The sequence below is a fragment of the Camelina sativa genome, chromosome 19 (genome assembly GCF_000633955.1).
Source record: "Camelina sativa cultivar DH55 chromosome 19, Cs, whole genome shotgun sequence".
Classification (NCBI taxonomy): Eukaryota; Viridiplantae; Streptophyta; class Magnoliopsida; order Brassicales; family Brassicaceae; genus Camelina; species Camelina sativa.
Genome location: NC_025703.1, coordinates 13,245,783 through 13,265,076, shown reverse-complemented (window position 1 = coordinate 13,265,076; position 19,294 = coordinate 13,245,783). Strand labels below are relative to the sequence as shown.

Below are 19,294 nucleotides of genomic sequence, written 5' to 3'. Positions count from 1 at the left end.
ATATTTCGGAAATGAACAACTATATTTTTTAATATTGAAAAATAGAAATTTTGAAAGTGTATGTATACATATACAATAAAACACCAAATATAAAAATTATATCAAAAAAATATTTGAAACAACAAATATTCATAACATAAATATCAAATAATTTAATTAAAACAGTAATAATATTAAAATTTTATATGTATAATAAATTTTTACATTTCCAAATTATTTATTTATTAAGTTTCCATGCAACATAGCGCTTTTAGAAGAAAAAAATCTTTTAGAACATTTATAAACTCGGTGAAAATATTATGTATTAATAAATTTTTGTATATTTTAACGTGATTATATTAGTTCAGTTAATTTCTATGTGAGTTTATATACACAAAGCACCTTTATCTAATGAAAGCAAATACTTTCTTCCAATTTTTAATATTCTATCATTTGTCCATTAGATCTTTCAACGTATTATTTGATTTGATCATTTACACAAAATAGGATTTGAACTAAAAAAAAAATTTGCTAATCCTAGACAGGCATACACAAGTGAATAAGATCCTTATAAGTATCACGATCACAACAAAACATTATGTTAAATAAATTGACTATAACAACCATCATATATCATATGGTTTCTTTTAATAGTGTGTTTTTTTGCTCCCTAAATTGTCTAACTTTCATGGAATAGCTGCAAGTTGTTGTATTGTATTTTAAAATAAGCTAGGCATAAAAGACTGCAAATGGTTTGCTTAAATTTTTTTGCGGTGATTATAATATCTTGAAGGCTTTGGGAATAACATATGGTGCACCAAGGATGGCATTGTAGCCACAAGATCGTGTGAACATTTGCTCAAAATATCGAATATTAACATATCGAAATATCTATATGTGTCTAGATGTCTTGCAAGTAATATAGTCATGCAACATATATATGAGAAACATAATGTCTGCCATTGACCAAGAAAAAAAACTAAAACCACATATTATTTCAGTTTCGATTTAGTTTAAATGCTTAAAGTTTTTTAAAGTGATGAAGTACAAATATAAAAATATATATATATATATATATATAATTGAAAAAGCTACAAAATACAAATGTAAATGTCAAAAAATTTTAAATCGATACACTACAAATATAAAAAGAGATTAAGTATACATATAACGTAAAAATAAAATTAAAAATCTAAAAGAGATTATGACCAAATTTAATGCTAAAAAGTAAAGGTGGTTATTTTTTTCCGTCAAATGCAATAAAAAAAAGCAATAACATTAAAATATAAATTTTGAAGTTAGATTTGTTGTAAAAACCTTTATTGAAGTTAAAAAGATAAAGAGCTATTAAATATATGTATATATTAAGAGATGCATTTAGAAGATAGTTAAAAGATTAAGAGCTATTATAAACAAACATTTAGAAGATAGTTAAAAGTACAAAACTTAAATTTCCTCTAAATATTATATAAAGCCTACTTTCAATCTGTACAAGCCCGGAAAACAAAAAAATGAAGAACTCATCTATTCTATGCATACTAATTGTTGTTTTTGTCATATCTTCTTTGGGTAATTGTTTTTTTACTTCAAATATTATTGTTTGGTATATTAATGCTAATAATTTTATATGTGAAAGTGGGATGACAATTGTATTGTGGTGCTCATGGTTGGAACTAAAAAGAAACTAAACTATAATATAGAAAAAAAGGAAAAAAGATAAAGTATGGAAATATTTTTTTTATATTTTGATTTTGATATATAGAGAATGGGAAAATGATAGGAGAAGCAAAACAGTGTGAAGTTTTGTTGGCTTGTGTAGATCAAGATAAATGCGTAAAACAGTGCATGGCTTTGTACAAAGGAGATGTAACCTGTCGTGATTTAGGTAAACCTCCGGAAGTTGGACCTGTTTTATGTATTTGCAAGTATAATTGCTAATCTCTCTATCCAAACTAATCGTATGATCCGTTATTTCTTATAATTAAATAATAAATTTGTTTTATAACCTCTCTATCACTCTTGGTCGCCAATTTCATTTATCCTTTGTTTCCTTTATATATTAAGACTATGTTTGATCTGTGGTGTACGAGGCAATTTAAAAAAAAAAACTTTTGAATATATTATAAATAGATCAAGTTTCTTTGAGTTTTAATATAAATGTTACATTGTTATATATGTGTGTTCTCGCAGTAATTAACAAAAAAATTAAGATAGATATTCATTATATATTAAAATAACTCAAATGTGAAATAATCTATATCGGAATATACTTGTTTGGTTACAAAAATTCTAAAACAATTTTTAAAATATATATCCGTTTATAAAAATTCAAATCACATCATATGCCAAAAAAAAATCTAAAATTTTATTAACTTAATGTATAAAATAGTAATTTAAATAATTAATTATAAGATTAAATAAAAGTGAAAGGAGAATTATATTTTAATCTAACATTTGCTTTAAATTAGGTAGATAGATTTTAGGAAATTAATATTATCAAATAAGGAAATCATTCTGTTTGGTTGTAAGGATTGTAGAGAATTTAGTTGGAAATTGTTTGGATACAAACATAAGAAAAGATGACCCAAAAATGTACTCCAAAAATGTTAAAATAGATTGTATAGATATAAACATTAAAACATCGAGATTGATCTATCAAAGAGTCACTTGTCTATTCTTCTATTCTATCTGACGAACGGTCATTATTTGCAAAAAATTATTGACGATTGTATATGACTGGAAATTTCCGTTGGCCACATTTTACATCCGAGGAAGAAGCATTAGACTTTATTAGAGATGCATGTTTGCCATGCCATCCATAGTGATATTCCATCTACTTTTGATTAGATTTATTAGTTCTTTCTAAGACTATGGATGATAGATAGAGAAGTTATAGTCATTGGATTATTTAACCATTAATGAGTCAATTCGAAGTACAAATACCACGTATCATTTAGTACTTGAAGAGCCATATCGTTTATCGAATTAGTGAAAACCATGAAAAACAAAAAAAAATCTATACTTTAAAAGTTGTATCATTTAGTACTTGAAGAGCCATATCGTTTATCGAATTAGTGAAAACCATGAAAAATAAAAAAAATCTATACATACTTTAAAAGTTGGCTAACTGTCTTGACACGTCAGCATGTAAGAGTGTGCCACATGTACTCTGATACAAATAACGCAACTTATTTAAAAAATAAACTAAAACAAACATTGGGCCTCATGTTAGGTTGTTTTATTCGTTTAATCAATCATACTCGATTTATTCTTCTTCGATCCACCATAATCCATATGTCTCTGCTTCAAATCTTCTTAGTCGAGCCTAGAATCTGTTCATCGACGACTCAACCGTCATTCATAAATAAATTTAAAAGTTGAAGGGAAAAGAAGAAGAGGTCAGATGATAATGATTCAAGAAAAGAGGCTGCTTCATAATGGCATTTCAGATAATCTTAGTAAACAAATGAAACTAACGGATGAGGATTTGAACGAGCTAAAGGGATCGATTGAGAGAAGCAGGACAAAAGCTATGCAATACAATACCAGCTCTTGATCTTTACTTTGCAGTGAATCGATTTCAAACGTAACTCATTAAGGCCACATGGATGTCAAAAGTCACTCATCATAACTACCATCACTAACAACTCCTACACATAAATTGGGTAATAAATCCTCCTACATAGCATCTAAGTTTTAAATTATAACAGTGGAGTAATAGAAAACCAAACAACACAAAGACAATCAAAGATTCACATAATTTTTTAAAATAATTGGACATTAAATATCATATGCTACGCACTATAAATTATTGTATTTATAGATGTATACTCCGTTGAGTGCTCTTTCTAAAAAACGATTAAAAGAAAATTCCCCCAGAGATCACACCCCATATAACACAGGAAAAACTCAGGCACTATTTTTAAAAATGGCCGACTTTGACACTGTCGCAATACAGACAGAAGCAACCTATGTGTCGTTTGAGGAGAAGGTATTAACAATTACACACATATATGGATTATATTATAATGACAAACATCTATAAAAACAACTCAATGCCTACCATTTACAGCATTCAGTGATACATGGATTCATACCAGCTAATCTTGTGACTATGTATGCGGATGCTTTGCAGGAAATTACTATCTTCGAACTTACTCGGTTCGAAGTGCAAAGATGCACGAATCATTACAAGGTTACGGGAAAACCAATTGCTATCTGTTTTCACTGAGGCGCACAAAAGAACATCATACCTGATGAAGGCTTAACAGTTAAAAAGGAAAATTCAATCTGCACAATTTCGACCACCTACAAGCTCTAGCAAACACCAATCTAGCACTACCTGGTAAATACTCATAAACTAAGTAAATAATTATAGTATGAAAATATATAATCAAACTAATATGAAATAGTCCCATTTATTTCACAGATGTTTTGGGACAAATCATCTTTGTACAAGGTCCTAACCTTAAAGATCAAACTTCAAAGGACTGTTTGATAGTCTGACTGAAACTCAATACGTAAGTGTGGTTTTCTAAAAGATAAATATAAAGAAAATGATTCTAAATCAATTAACAACATAGTTATACACCCACTTACAGGTCGATCATTGCCTACTTGAATATTTGGGATGAGGCTGCATTAAATTTCCGCTCATACATGAGCTCAACAAGTGACAATATGAATGTCATGCTCGTAACAACATTAAACCCAACACTATTTCAAGGTTGGACACTTTTTGTGTATATTTATAATAACATTACATTTATACAGAACTAAATTTTAAATAAGTAGAATAAATTAAAATTGTAGGGCTTTTAACAGATAACCTATGAAAGACTTATAGTTATAATATGATTTTTAAAAATTTACACTTAGGTTAAATCTATTTCGTAAGTGTTTTTTAGAAATAACCCGTGAAATAATTATATCCATAAAATTCGTAAGATGGTATACCGCGGATTAAATTTGTCAATAAATATAATTCAATGTTTATAACACAAAATATACTTAAAAATATTAATATTTTTGGATATAATTATTTCACGATGGACGTCAATATACAAAATAGAAAACCAGAAAATAAATTACAAAAATCGAAAACAAACATCCCGCGCATAGCGCGGACACCCACTTAGTAAATGATAAAAGATTGAGTTTCTATTTAAATTTAATAAGCTAAATTAAAGTAAGGTATAAATAGAAGAGTTGTATGAAATTTTGGATTTTATTTTAAATGTCTAGAAACCAAAAAGTCATAAAGTAAATTTAAAATTTTCATTTAATATACAAATGTAAGCTAAATTACAAACTTATGAAAGTGATAAAGTATTACGACAAAGTCAATATTACTTTTTTTCCTATATTTTATATATTTTTTGGCAATTGCAAACAATGTATAATTAACATATTAGAAGAAAAGCTATTTGATATATAGACACATATGTTAAAACAGCCAAAAATAAATCAATGAAGAGATCTTCTATATTATTCGTACTAAACTACTAATTGTCATGTTCATCATTTTTCTTTAGGTGATTTAATTCTTTTATTTTAAAGTGATAAAGTGATATATAGTTTAAAAATTACAAATTAAACATTACGTCTTAATATTTGTCCAAAAAATATTACAAAAAAGAAGAAAATGAAAAGAAAACAACAAAGAAGAAGGAAAAAAAATAGATACGTAAAGCCTACTTTCAATCTTCATAAACCAGGAAAACAAAAAAACATGAAGAACTCTTCTATAATATTCGTAGTAATTGTGGTTTTCTTCATTTCCTCTTCAGGTAACTATTCTTTTCATTTGTTATTATTGTTTGTTACATTAATTTCATAATTTGACTTAATATCGGGTTGCGAAATATATATTGTTGTGTTCTTCATTGGAACTTAGAAAAAAAGACTAAACTTAAATATAAAAGTAAGGAAAAGATTCATTCTGTAAAATAGTTAATATATTTTGGTTTTGATAGATAGAGAATGGGAAAATATGTAGGAGACGCAAAAAAATGCTATGGTCGATGGACTTGTTCTCGTGAAGACAAATGCAAAGAACAGTGCATGGCTACATACAAAGGAGATGGAACCTGTCATGTTTATTATATGTGCGATTGCAAGTTTTATTGCTAATCAGACCATTCTTATTTAATCCGTTAAATCTTATGATAAAGCAATACATTAATTCTCTCCTTTTTTTTTTTTTGAGATTTTATAATCATTTTTGTATTGTTTATTATTCACAGATTACCATTTCATTTTATAAACTTTGATGTTTTCGATAAGTAAGAATTTGACATGAGTTAAAATTATACTTGACGAATACATGATTTACTTGAGTTGCATCATCCTTGATCGAGCACTTGACCTCCTGCATGCATGCTAATGGTCTTTAAACTTCAAACAAAAATTTCCAAAAATATCACAAAGAAAATTAAAAGATTTAAGACACAATTTGCGAGTATTTGCCTAAAATTCCAGATGTGCATGGTCATTTATAGTTGATTATTTCACTTCACATATGTAATAGATCACATATGTAGACGATTAAAGAAAGACGATCAATCCTTCTCTTAAGATTGCTACATCTCCATCAAAAATTAACAACGGTTGGTTAGAACCACCAAGAATAAGTTATAATCAGAGCATTTCTTGAACTTGAAAAGTAGTGATACATTAACTTTTTTGAGAAAGTAAACTTCTCAAATGGATACATAGGAGATATCCAAAGCCTCTTTCCCTCATCTTACATTATTTCCATTTCGATGTGTGAACTAATTTGGGCCTTAATAAAGAAATGGACCTTATTTTGGAAAAAAAAAATCTTTGGCCAGCAAATCTCTCAATAAAGTATGTCTGTGTATCTTGATTTGGTTAAATGGTTATGGTGCGACCACTGGATTATATCCATTATTATCGTATAATCGTATCCAATTCACTCGACTTATCAAAGATTAGTACGCGAATAATAATTTAAGTATCAGTCGTGATGCATGTGCCAAGGGTCCAAATAGAAATTAACCACCAAAATCTTAATCTGAAATTGACAAATAATAATAAAAATAATAATGGGACTAAAGTTGTTGGCTCACCACGCTCTAGTTGTATTTTTATAGAATAGTACTAACTAGGTTTTATCCCATGGTACACATGGATCTATTATTTTATTGATATATATACTATTAACGGTTGTAAGTAGAGTTTTGTAGAAACTCTTGATTCGCAAGTTGAGAATATACATTTTACAATTTGATAGTTATGATTTAGGAATGAATGATCTGGCATATTCTTATTATGATTCTCAATTGATATTATTGGATTAATAGTGTATATTTAAAGCTAATAAGATCTTACCAAATATGTAATCGTTTATTAAACACAAATTAGATATTTCCTAAAATGTATTCATCTTGAATTAGTTGATATATTATAGGGTTATCAATTCTTTTTGTCAAACTCGGTTCTAAAAATTCGGTATCCAAATTAGATATTTCCTAAGATACAATGGGCATTAATTGACATTAATTGGATGTAAATAAGTATGCTATGAATTAAAAACCGGCCCAAAATATTCGGCAATCTTAAGGAGGATCCGGATAATTGAATCGGTTATAATTTTAGTTAAAAACCCGACCCGAAGTTGGCAAAAAGTGATGGCACCCTATTGTACTCAAAAAATGTATTCCGAGCTATATATGTGGATATACTTGTTTGGTTATAAATATCCTAAGATAATTTTTAATATATATCCGTTTATAAAAATTCAAATCACATTATATGCTGAAAAAAATCTAAAAATTTATTAACTTTATGTATTGAATAGTAATTAAAATAATTAAATATAAGATTAAATAAAAATGAAAAGAGAATTATATTTTAATCTAACATATTTATTTAAATTAGATAGATATATTTTAGGAAATTAATATTATCAAATAAAGAAATGATTGTGTTTGATTGTAAGAATTGTAGAAAATTTAGTTGAGACTTGTTTGGATACAAAAATAAGAGAGAATGACATAAAAATATACTTAAACAAATGTTAAGATAGATGTATGTGCTTGTGAATCGTAGTCGTCTAAGACATTTGCAATATCACACCAATTATATTTTACAACGACAACAATATAATAAACTTGTATGTTTATTCATTATTTTTTATGTTTATTTTAGTGGATATGTCTGAGGTTATTTGTTTGTAGTGTTAAAATATAGATTAAAGAGAAACTTGTGAATTTTACTGTGAAATAATAATAAAATATTTGATGATTAGGAAATCCCACTGAGATGAGAATCATCAACATGTAGTATTCTTATATGTTGTCTCTATATGCTTTGTCTCGTCTTCACATGAAGAATTTTTTTTAAGTCACCAACAACTCCTCACCTCAACTAATTTATCCTATAGAATAGAATTTTATATAATATTTCTTCTCTAATCAAAAACATTTCAAACACGACACAACGAATTTGAATATATAACAATTATAATTACGTGTTGAAATAATATGGCACTTTACTTTTAATCTTTAGATTTTTCTTTCAAATTAGGTCAACGAAACAAAATTGGTTTTGAAAAGATGGAGAAAAGTTGAGATTTTCTTATGTTTTTGTGAGTGTAAATTAGGTAATCTTTACCCGACAAAAAATCCAAAGAGAATGGAGACAACAAGAAGAACATCAATCGGTCAAACAAATTATTTTTTTTAAAGTGCTTATTGTTTTCCTATGTATTGGTCTCAAGTTATGATGATGTCAATACACACACAAAATAGTTTATTAATTATTTTACTGTTTGTATTTCTATACATTTTCTAAAGTTTCATCTAATTGGAAAAAATGATGTAAACGAGAAGCTACACCTTTTTTTTTTGTTGAAAATTTACAACACTGATAAAATTTTTTAACGAAATACAGAAGTACTTTATATTATTATACGTTTGAACCTTTTAAAACATATAATTTTTAAATTAAAAAATACAATTTATTCGTATTAACATTAATCACAATTTTTTCGGATCATCTTCTAATATAACCATAAATTTACGAAATAAAACAAATATTTCAAAGTCAGTAAACAATTAACCAATATTTAAAAATAAATTAATAAACCAAATTGAAATTATTCTAGTTAAAGAAATGGTTATTACTTTTATATATATATAGGATCTCACAAGAGACTTTTTTTAACAAAAATGTGGATAAAGAAAAACATTAACAAGAGATATATAAAAATGAATGATTTGATATTGAAATAGGTTGGAATTCCCAAGATAATAAAAATGAATAGGTTGAAATTTTAAGTAAAATATATAAAATGCTAAAAAAAAAAATGAAGAACGCAAGTACGAGCTCGAGCTGCACATCACTCCCTTTCAAAAAAATTTAATAACAACAACTCTCTCTTCTCTCTCTACTCCACTTTTCTCAAAATCAAACCCAAATTTCACAACTTTCAAAATCCTCTCTCTTTCTACATCTCTCTGTCTCTCTTACAAGAAGTTTTCGAGTTGGGTCCAAAGTTGAAACTTTCTCTCTATCAAACCCTTCTCCTTCTTCCTCTTCACCACTTTTACTTTGTCACAATTCCTCAAAAGCTCACGCCAATTCCAACATCATATCACATGAGTACCGCCCATGATACCCAATGATTAATCCCTTTTCATGCGCGAATCCCACTTCATTCCTTCGTTTCTCGATAAAGCTATATATATATGTCTTAGTCCAAACACTCTTTTCTTTTGCCCCCCTGGATCTGTTCTTAATCTTCAATAAAGATTCAAACTTTATTTGAAAATTGTACTATTTACTCTGTCAAAGTTTCGATTTTTATCTGTGGGATTTTTGAACACCATGGTTGCAGAAGCTTGGATTGTGAAAATGAGAAACCAAGTAAGTGCTAATCTCAAACACGCTCTTCTCCTTGAATCTTCAACAACTAAGAAAACCCCTAAAAGCTCTTCTCTTCCTAAACAAACCATTGGAATCTTATCTTTCGAAGTAGCTAACGTTATGTCCAAAACCATTCACCTTCACCGTTCTCTCTCCGATACAGAGATCTCTAAGCTCAAAGCCGAGGTCTTTCGTTCGGAAGGAGTTAGGAATCTTGTGTCTTCCGATGAGAATCACCTTCTTGACCTCGCTGTCTCTGAGAAGCTTGATGATTTGAGCCGTGTAGCTAGCGTTGTGTCTAGGTTAGGTAAGAAATGTAACGAACCGGCTTTACAAGGATTTGAGCATGTTTATGAAGATATAGTGAATGGGGTGATTGATTTTAGGAAGTTAGGGTTCTTGGTTAAGGATATGGAGAGTATGGTTAAGAAGATGGAGAGATTTGTGAATGCTACTTGTAGTTTGTATTGTGAGATGGAAGTGGTGAATGAGCTTGAACAAGCTGTAGTGAAGCTTCAACGAAGTCAGCAGCATCAAGAGAGTGTTAAAGCTTTTGAACAGAAGCTTATGTGGCAGAGACAGGATGTGAGGAGTCTTAGAGATGCTTCTTTGTGGAACCAAACTTATGATAAGGTTGTTGAGATGTTGGCTAGAACGGTTTGTACTATCTATGGTAGGATTGAAACTGTTTTTGGGGGTTTGGGTTTGGGTTTGAGAGTGAAAAAGGATGTGACTTTGAAGAGAGATCGTAGCAAGAATGAAGCTAGTAGTAAGGTTACTAACTCAAGATCTGTTGCGGGTTTTAAGGATTCGAGGAGAAGTGAAGCAGAGGAGTTTACACGTGCAGGGGATTTCAATTTCCCTTGTGGGACTAATCCTGGGAGGATGTTCATGGAATGTCTTGCTATGAATAGCTCCACTATTGGTGATGATGATGATGATGAAGATGATGCTCGTATCAGGATTCCTCTGAACACAGCTCAGGTGATTCGGACTAGTAAGTTTGGTTTCAAAAGCAGGTTAACTCAACATGCTTCAGCTTCAACGATTGGAGGTTCTGCTTTATCTTTGCACTATGCGAACGTTGTGATTGTGGTAGAGAAGCTTCTCAAGTATCCTCATCTAATAGGCGAAGAAGCAAGAGATGATCTTTACCAAATGTTACCAACGAGTTTGAAAACAACGCTCAAGGCTAATCTCAGATCATACTTGAAGAACATTTCCATCTACGATGCTCCACTTGCTCATGATTGGAAAGAAACTATAGACGGTATACTTTCTTGGCTTGCACCTTTAGCTCACAACATGATCCGGTGGCAGAGTGAACGCAACTTCGAGCAGCATAATCAGATTGTGAAGCGAACGAACGTTCTTCTACTTCAGACACTTTACTTTGCTGATAGAGAGAAGACTGAAGCTGCGATTTGTAAGCTTCTTGTAGGGTTAAACTACATTTGCCATTACGAACAGCAGCAAAACGCATTGCTGGATTGCGCGAGTAGCTTTGATTATGAAGATTGTTTCGAGTGGCAGAGCCAGTGCCGTGCAGCTTACTTGGACTAACAGTTTGGGAGTTTTTAGTGTTGTTTTATAGATACATTTGTTTATGATTCAACACAATGTGAATATCTAAATCTCTAAGTTTCGTTTGCATACATAAAAAATGATTGTGGAATTGAAATTAAGTTGTTGGTTACTTTAATCTTTGAGATCGTTTAAAACTTTGTCATATAATTAGATGTGTGTTGAAGAATCTGAGGTTTTATGAAGACATGTAATTAAAGCCAACCCAACAAGAGAGAGATATGTTAGGTGATGAAGGCATTTAATCAAGAGGGAGATTTGGTGGAGAAAAGGGCTGTGCATTGATGTTTATTGAACCAAACCAAAGCTTCACATTTTTGTGGTTGAGATTTTTATTTTGTCAATGCTGAGCATTTCCTCCTTTCATTTATTATTTATTCCCAAAGCCATTGTTATCAGTAGTAAGCTCTACATAAGTCATAACCCATAACCCATAACCCAAATACAGAAATCTAGAGAAAAAAAATACGGTTAGCTAAAGCAAGGGATGTCAAATGACAAAGTGGTGTTCCAAGGATCGAACACGGGACCTCTCGCACCCGCACCCGCACCCACTTTGATACAATGCTCGTTAGTTTTCATACATTTTGTATCAAATAATTTAGTTTTGTCTTCCAAAGTGATGGAAAAAAGACAATATTTTCCATCCAATGTTAGCAAAGTTAAGTTAATGTTACAAATCGTCAGACTTTATCTTATAACATAAACTAGAATAGGACTGTGCTATAACATAGGTTGTTATTTTTATTGTATTTTTTTTTATATTAGCATATATTGTTATAAGTTTTATACTGTTATTTTTATTTTATGTCATAAAAATATGTTTATGTATGTCTATTTGGTATAATTGATTATTTACCTTGTTAATTCAATGGATATATCCAGATTTTTTCTCTTACTCTGTATATTTTTTACTTTGTAAAATTTGTTAATATTGTGGAAAGTGTAAAAGATTTGTTTAGATGATTAGGTATAAGAAAATGATTTGTTATAGAGATTTGTTAAAATGTGCACCTGTTTGTAAAGAAATGATGTATATATATTTATAATATTACAAATAATAACTTTAAGTTGTGATATTTATTAAAATGGTAAGAGTTTATTATATAAATCTTACAAATAGAATGTTATATTAGCAAATAAACATCCACTCCTCCGCATATGAAGAAGAATATTCTCATTTTCTCTGTATATCACAAATTGTACTTAGTCAGATCTTTGTTCGATTTTAGTTCATACGATTTCATGATAACATTTTCTCTTCATTTTCTCATCAAATATTTATTTCTCTCTCTAAAATTGTAGTTTTAATTGTGAATTTAATGTATATTATGTTTGATTAGTATTTTTTTTTGTAAAGAAGATATGACTTCGGATCATGACAATAAATGCATTTTTTACTCGGATCTCAATACTATTCCTATACCTAATAAATATCAACATCTTTGCATGCTTATGACGATCATGAATTTAATTTGTAGTACGACTCGTCACATATGGTGATTTAAAATAGTCAATTGTTCATAAATGGTAAAGAATTCATGGATGTGTGTCCAAGAGATATTAACTGTGCATTTTAGTCCTAGGCAATCCGTGGAAAACGTTTAAACCAAATTGAATAAACCGACGATTTCGGTTTTCGGTTGTAATCCGATTCACTGTTCTAAACCCTAAAAGGCTCAACGACATCTTTGTCCATGTCCGATTTTTTCTTTCAGTCCCTTATGAACGTAAGACTGATGTTGCGGATAATATATTGAAAAACGATTAATAATTTTTTTGGATTAATTAGATTAGATTTTAATTATTTACTGATTTGATTTTTTATATTAATCATTTTTTCTTTTAAGATTAGTAATTATAAATGATTAATAATTAAAAATCATTTTATTTTTTAAAATCGGATTAAGAAATTGTTTTTCTTTTAGGATTAATAATTGAAGGTATAATTTATTTAATTATGATATTATAGTAATTAATTGTATATTTTTTTATTTTTTTTTTCTGATAGAATTAGTAATTCAAAATTAGAATTAATATTATCTTATTATATACATATATGAACTATCTTTTTATATTTATTAAATTGTTTAAATTTTTAATTTCTTATAATTTTATAAATTGTTTAAACAAAGTTTTTGTATAACATATGACAAAATCTCTAATTGTTAAAATTGACACTTGTCGCGATAACATTACTTACTAACTTTGAAAACTAAGATTTATATAATAAGATAATATTGAATACGCTATCAAATCATTCACCGATGGAAAAACTTAAGAAAATTATATTAATTTCTTATTTTGATTATCTTAATTTTCTTATAATTTATGTTAATCACTAATTTTAACACATTAAACTTTGTATACTTTAATCACTTTTCTGTATAAATTTCCTTTTACTATATGATTATAATAAATAATAATTCTAATTAAACTGCATATATTTTCCTTATTGATTGCACATATTTTTTTTATAATTTTTAAATAATTTTTATTTCACACATGTCAAAGTGTTATCGATATACTTGACACATATCTTATTTATATGAATTACTACTTTTGAAAACTAAGTTTTATATAATAAGATATTGTAATTAAGTTTTTCAAAAATTTAGCCAGATTCAACAGTTACCATTTAAATTTAAATTTATTCAGCCAAATTTCGTAAAAAATCACAAATAAATTTAGCTAGATTCAGCTTAGTTTAGCGGTTACCCATTTAGACTCAGATTATCTGAGAACAGAGAAAAAAACATGATCCTCATGTTTAGTACAATTTTATAACTATAAAACAGTAGTATACATGACGAAAAGAAAAAGAAAAAACAGTAGTATATATATATATATATATATATATATATATATATATATATATATAATCGTGTTGGGTCTTGCTTGGCTTATTGGTTTTCGGCTTCAATATATCGGACTAAGAAGAGCTAGATCAACCTCAGATAACTGAACTATATTATTTAAACTCACATGCATTTATTTTTGTCTTTAGCCACACAATGATGAGAGTATGAGACCGTGAATTATTTTTTCCACAAAATTCTGTGTGATGTGTTCACATATATATATACTTTTTTTTTGGGTTTAATCACATTATACCAAAAATAGACATGATTAACACATGTCTTGGTCCCTTTTGGTATTTTGTTCAACTTCGAATGGAATGAATTATTAGACACCGAACATGTATCTATTTGTGAGTATATAGATTACTTGATGGTGAGATGATATCTTGAGAGAAAATTCTACAATTCTACTCCTAGCAAATCATTTGAATCACTTGGTCAGCTATTTTGACTAGGTACGACCACATTAGTCTTCATCTTGTAGCTCAAGCGATTATAGTTTCTTCTTCATGATAGAATTTTTTTGTCAACTAATACTAACCTAATAGATATTATAATCATCAAAAAAATTAGTCACTTATGAAAAAATAACCAAAATAGTTATTTTAGTTGACACATCAGTTAAAATAGTTAGCCAATGATTAATACAGCTCGATATTTTTGTCCAATAATTATCTTTCTCCATTCCATATCATTCTTTATGATTTCTATTATGGGCCCAACCCAATTATAATAGTATCCAAGAAAAACAGTAAAAGAACCAATTAATGTTTGTATAGCAACTGAAGAAGGTTCTTTAAACATCTTAATTACATATTTTTGTAATCTAACATCATTTTGGCAGTTTATTTTATTCTAAATAACAATCTGCACTATGTGCATAATAAAATAGTTAATAAATAATTTTACTATATTAGGGTAAATTAGTTATGTATTATCAAACAAAAATTCTCATATGTCTATTTTATTGCTTATGCATTTACTATGTGATTCATTTTCACAGTAATGATTGCAGTGTTTGAATTTTGGCGTATGATAACAAAGGTTCTTTGCCTCTCAAGATTTACACATAAGAACACCAATGACAAATTAAACAATTTTTAAGATCAAAAACCAAATGTTTTAATTTAAGAAGACTAAATCATCTATAACTTTTAAAATAACTTTGACAATTAACATAATCCTTATAAATGTTGTATACAGTTTAACATAAGTATAATATTTAAATATTAACACAAAACCAAACTAAAGTAAAAATATGTCTATTTACTTTGACATACGTGGACTTGTTATAAAAAAGAATAGATAATTTACAAAAAGAAACAAACAAATAATAACGTAACAACAACACAAACTATATAAACTTAGATAATTAAATTTGGAAACTACAAAAAAATACATCATAAAATAACACTACACTAATATATTTCCATAATAATAAGAGAAAAAAATAGCATATAGTAGTGTTAAGCCAATTATACGAGTAAATGATTGTAACAACAAATACTACAAAGTTACAAACCATTGCAGGTTTTTTCAGTTTACTTCTATAAATTAGCATTGTGTAAACCATAATTTTCATGATTAATATAATTTTCATGATTAATATAATTAATATAACTTAGTATGAGTATATTAATGTTACCACATAAGTTTAACACATAATATAATTAGATTAACACATTACTAGTAAAAAATCTTCTTCCCAAAATTGACCTAAAAAAGGGACGTTTTCCAAAAAAGAAATAACCGGTTTACCTATACCAATCACACAAGTTATATTGGATTGCGATATTTTAATAAATCTTGAGCCATAAATCTACAGCGGCCGCCTCATCGAGAGAGAAATTAAGATCACTCTAAGACCATTAATAGTAATGGGCACTCTCTAAGGCCATCATTAACGGGACATCTTTTATACCGATCTTGGATATAAAAAAATAGAAAAAACTTAAACAGTAAAAGAACAAGCATAAAAACGATCTTGAGCATTGATTTTGATATTTTTCTCTCTTACTTTCTCTTATCTTATTATAATATTATTATCTCATTATAATATTATTATAATTACTTTAAGATCAGTTGTCCCTATAAACATGCGGTAAGATATTCTTGGATTAGGGCCCCAAAAACTCAATAAAAAATCATTTATCCGTCTATTAACGAGAGAATCGATTCTCTCGGAAAGAATTGAGCAACCCATTAAGCAACGCTACGTGGCGTGTTTTGGTACGTTGATACATAAATATAAAAGATTTTTTTTTTTCTATTTTCTTCCTTCTTTCTTTCCCGATATTCTCTCTCTTTGCTCTCTCGATCTAAAAAGGCGAATCGATGGTCTAGAAAAATCAATCGATTCGACTGGAGGATTGATGGTCACCGGAGGATAAGATTCTCATCAAAACCGAACCAAAGCCCTCGTCTTCGTCTTCACCGCAGCAACCCACGACGGAGACGAAACAAGTCGACGGAGATGATTCCGACGGATTCGAGACTGCCAGCGAACGTGAAATCAGCTATGAAGAAGGAGATGAAGATGGTACTAAAAACGACGCCGTCACTAGTCAGGAGGAGAAACCACAGCACTAGGAGAAGAAGAAAGAACAGGTTGAATCGATTAATTTTTATATCTCTCTCTCTCTTTTATCTCTTCGCGACATCTCTCTCTTTTATCTCTTGACGGAAATCCATGGAAATCAATCGATCACCTTGATTGATTAATTTTTCCAGCTTAAGATTAGAAGGTTTGTTCCTACTTGTGAAATATTCTCTAGGATTTGTTGATCTCTTTCAATTGCATCTCTAGTTGTTGTAGTTCTCCCTCGATTATTCTTATTTTTAGTCTCTGATTATTGTAATTTGCTTTGTTCGTCGTGCTGGTTTTTTTTGAAGCGAATCCTATGATGCTACGATCGATCTATATATTTGCTGAATGCTGAGGCACTTCGTTCTTGCTTCTTAATTTTCAACTTTGGGTTTTCTAAATTTCATCAAATTAACTTGTCGTTTGTTTTGTTTTGTTGATTTAGATTTTGTGGAGGAGGATGCACTACGATTCATCTGTGATGGCTTTGATTGATCCTTGTCAAGCGAGTCTGATGATGCGTAATTGGTTGCATCTCCTGTTTTATGCTGATGGTTTTTATTCTGCCAGAGCTTCAACATTTGAGGAACATTCTACCAGGTTCCTTTTTTTCATGGTTCTTATTAATATGTTGGTGTGATACAGAACATACAACAAGCTATTTTGGATTCAGTGGAATCCCATGAAGAAAAAAAACATCAACGGTCTTGTATAAGAGTTGCAGATTCTGTGTTATGGCATGCGCTTCAAGTACTCTTTGTAAATTCAAAATTCAATGTTACAACAATGTTTAAGTGAATCATTGTTAATCTTTTCATATCCACAATTGTGAATCATTGAAACATTGTGAATCATTGAAACATTGTTTAAGGATGAGTGTGGACAACTTCTTGAAACATTGTTTAAGTGAGCTTTTGTTGTTCTGCAATATAGGTTCCTTGTAGATATTTCACCATTTTGAGTTTTCTTCTATATCAATTGAATTTTTATTGTAGATGTTACTTGTAAATGTTTTCTCATTTTAGATTAGAAAATTACACAAATTAAAAAATTATTATTTAAAAGATTGAGCAACCTTGTTTGAGTTCTCTAGTAAAAGAATGATTTTGCAAAACTACTCTTAAGATTGCTTTACTTAAATTAATATTAATTATATGATTAATTAATTTGTGAGTAATTTAGGAGAGGTACTCCACTAATGATGCTCTAATATTCTCCTTGTTCATCATCTCCGTCTGAACGATGATGGTTCAAGATTTTTCCGGTAAGAACTCTATTATCTTTTGCTCAAAAATTCTTTGTTTAATATCTGATCGATCTGTTATGCTAATCATTTACGTTTCTGGGGAATCTGTTGTTTTCTTGGTGAAACTCTGGCAGATGCAAACACAAGCGTGTTCTGGGACGTGGAGGATTACCCACTCCCTGCTGATCGAGATTTGCGTTGGTTTCGTCAGCTTCTCAAAGAACGTCTCACGAAAATGGGTATGCGTCGTGGTGATGTGTCGATTAGGGCTTACGGTGAGGAGGAGAAAACGGATGAAGTGGTGCGTCGCTATACGGATGCAGGGATCACCTACGTGCACAAAAGAGATAAGTATCAGAGACTTTCTCTAATGTTTGCCGACATGTAGAAATCGCGACGCCTCTTATTGTAATCCAATTGTTTTGATGGTAATCGCCAACGACAACGACATCCCCGATGAAGACAATCTGTATTATCATATTCTTGACAGCTTGTCTGGTTTTATGAAGTTCACTGTTTTCTTAGTATTGGCTCAAAAACATCGGCCACTTCCTATCGTACATGAAGCATGGTTTTGGGGATAGTTGAGTTTGCTTCAAACATGTCCAAGTATTTCTGCACATATACGCGATAAGATGTATTTCAAAATCTGACATAGACAACAAACTCAAGATAATAAAATAAGGACTGTTTCTACCACTCAGGACACGGAGGCGATGAGCAGGTTCATGATCTCCATAGAACCAGATTCTGGCATTGCTTAGGTGATGATACTGACGGTACGAACCTCCTAAGATATTCCCATAAATTTCTCGAATTTCAGCTTAGGGATATCTTTTGGATCACCTCCTCCACTGTCAACACCATATGTGTTTTCTCGGGATAAGGCCTAATAAAAGGGATATGACTTACACTGTCACAGTAGTAACTAGTTAATTCATTTCATCAAAACCACTATACCGAGAAAATTTGATATCAGATTATCTAACAATGGTTTTTGTGCTTAGTGTCCAAGCAGCATGTTCAAGAAAGATTGTTTTATAATTTAAATGGCTACACCTACATCACCATTTCGTTTATTAATAAGGTCAAAACCAACATTTTAGTAAACTTCAGCTTCAAAGTCTCTTGCAATTCAAATGTAATACA

The 19,294-nt window shown here is 29.6% G+C and overlaps 1 protein-coding gene and 1 long non-coding RNA gene across 3 annotated transcripts; both read left to right on the top strand.

Moving 5' to 3' along the window:
* LOC104766221 lies at positions 9,359-11,604 on the top strand. The gene has a single exon (XM_010490058.2). The coding sequence runs from the start codon at positions 9,832-9,834 to the stop codon at positions 11,431-11,433; it is 1,602 nt and encodes a 533-aa protein (XP_010488360.1). The 5' UTR covers positions 9,359-9,831; the 3' UTR covers positions 11,434-11,604.
* LOC104766220 lies at positions 16,588-18,728 on the top strand. 2 transcript variants are annotated; one of them, XR_763970.2, is made up of 4 exons: positions 16,588-16,922; positions 17,345-17,499; positions 18,082-18,163; positions 18,280-18,728. It is a non-coding gene; the product is annotated as an uncharacterized LOC104766220 (long non-coding RNA). The 2 variants fall into 2 exon arrangements; XR_763969.2 differs by lacking the exons at positions 18,082-18,163; positions 18,280-18,728 and having other exon boundaries at positions 16,589-16,922; positions 17,345-17,846.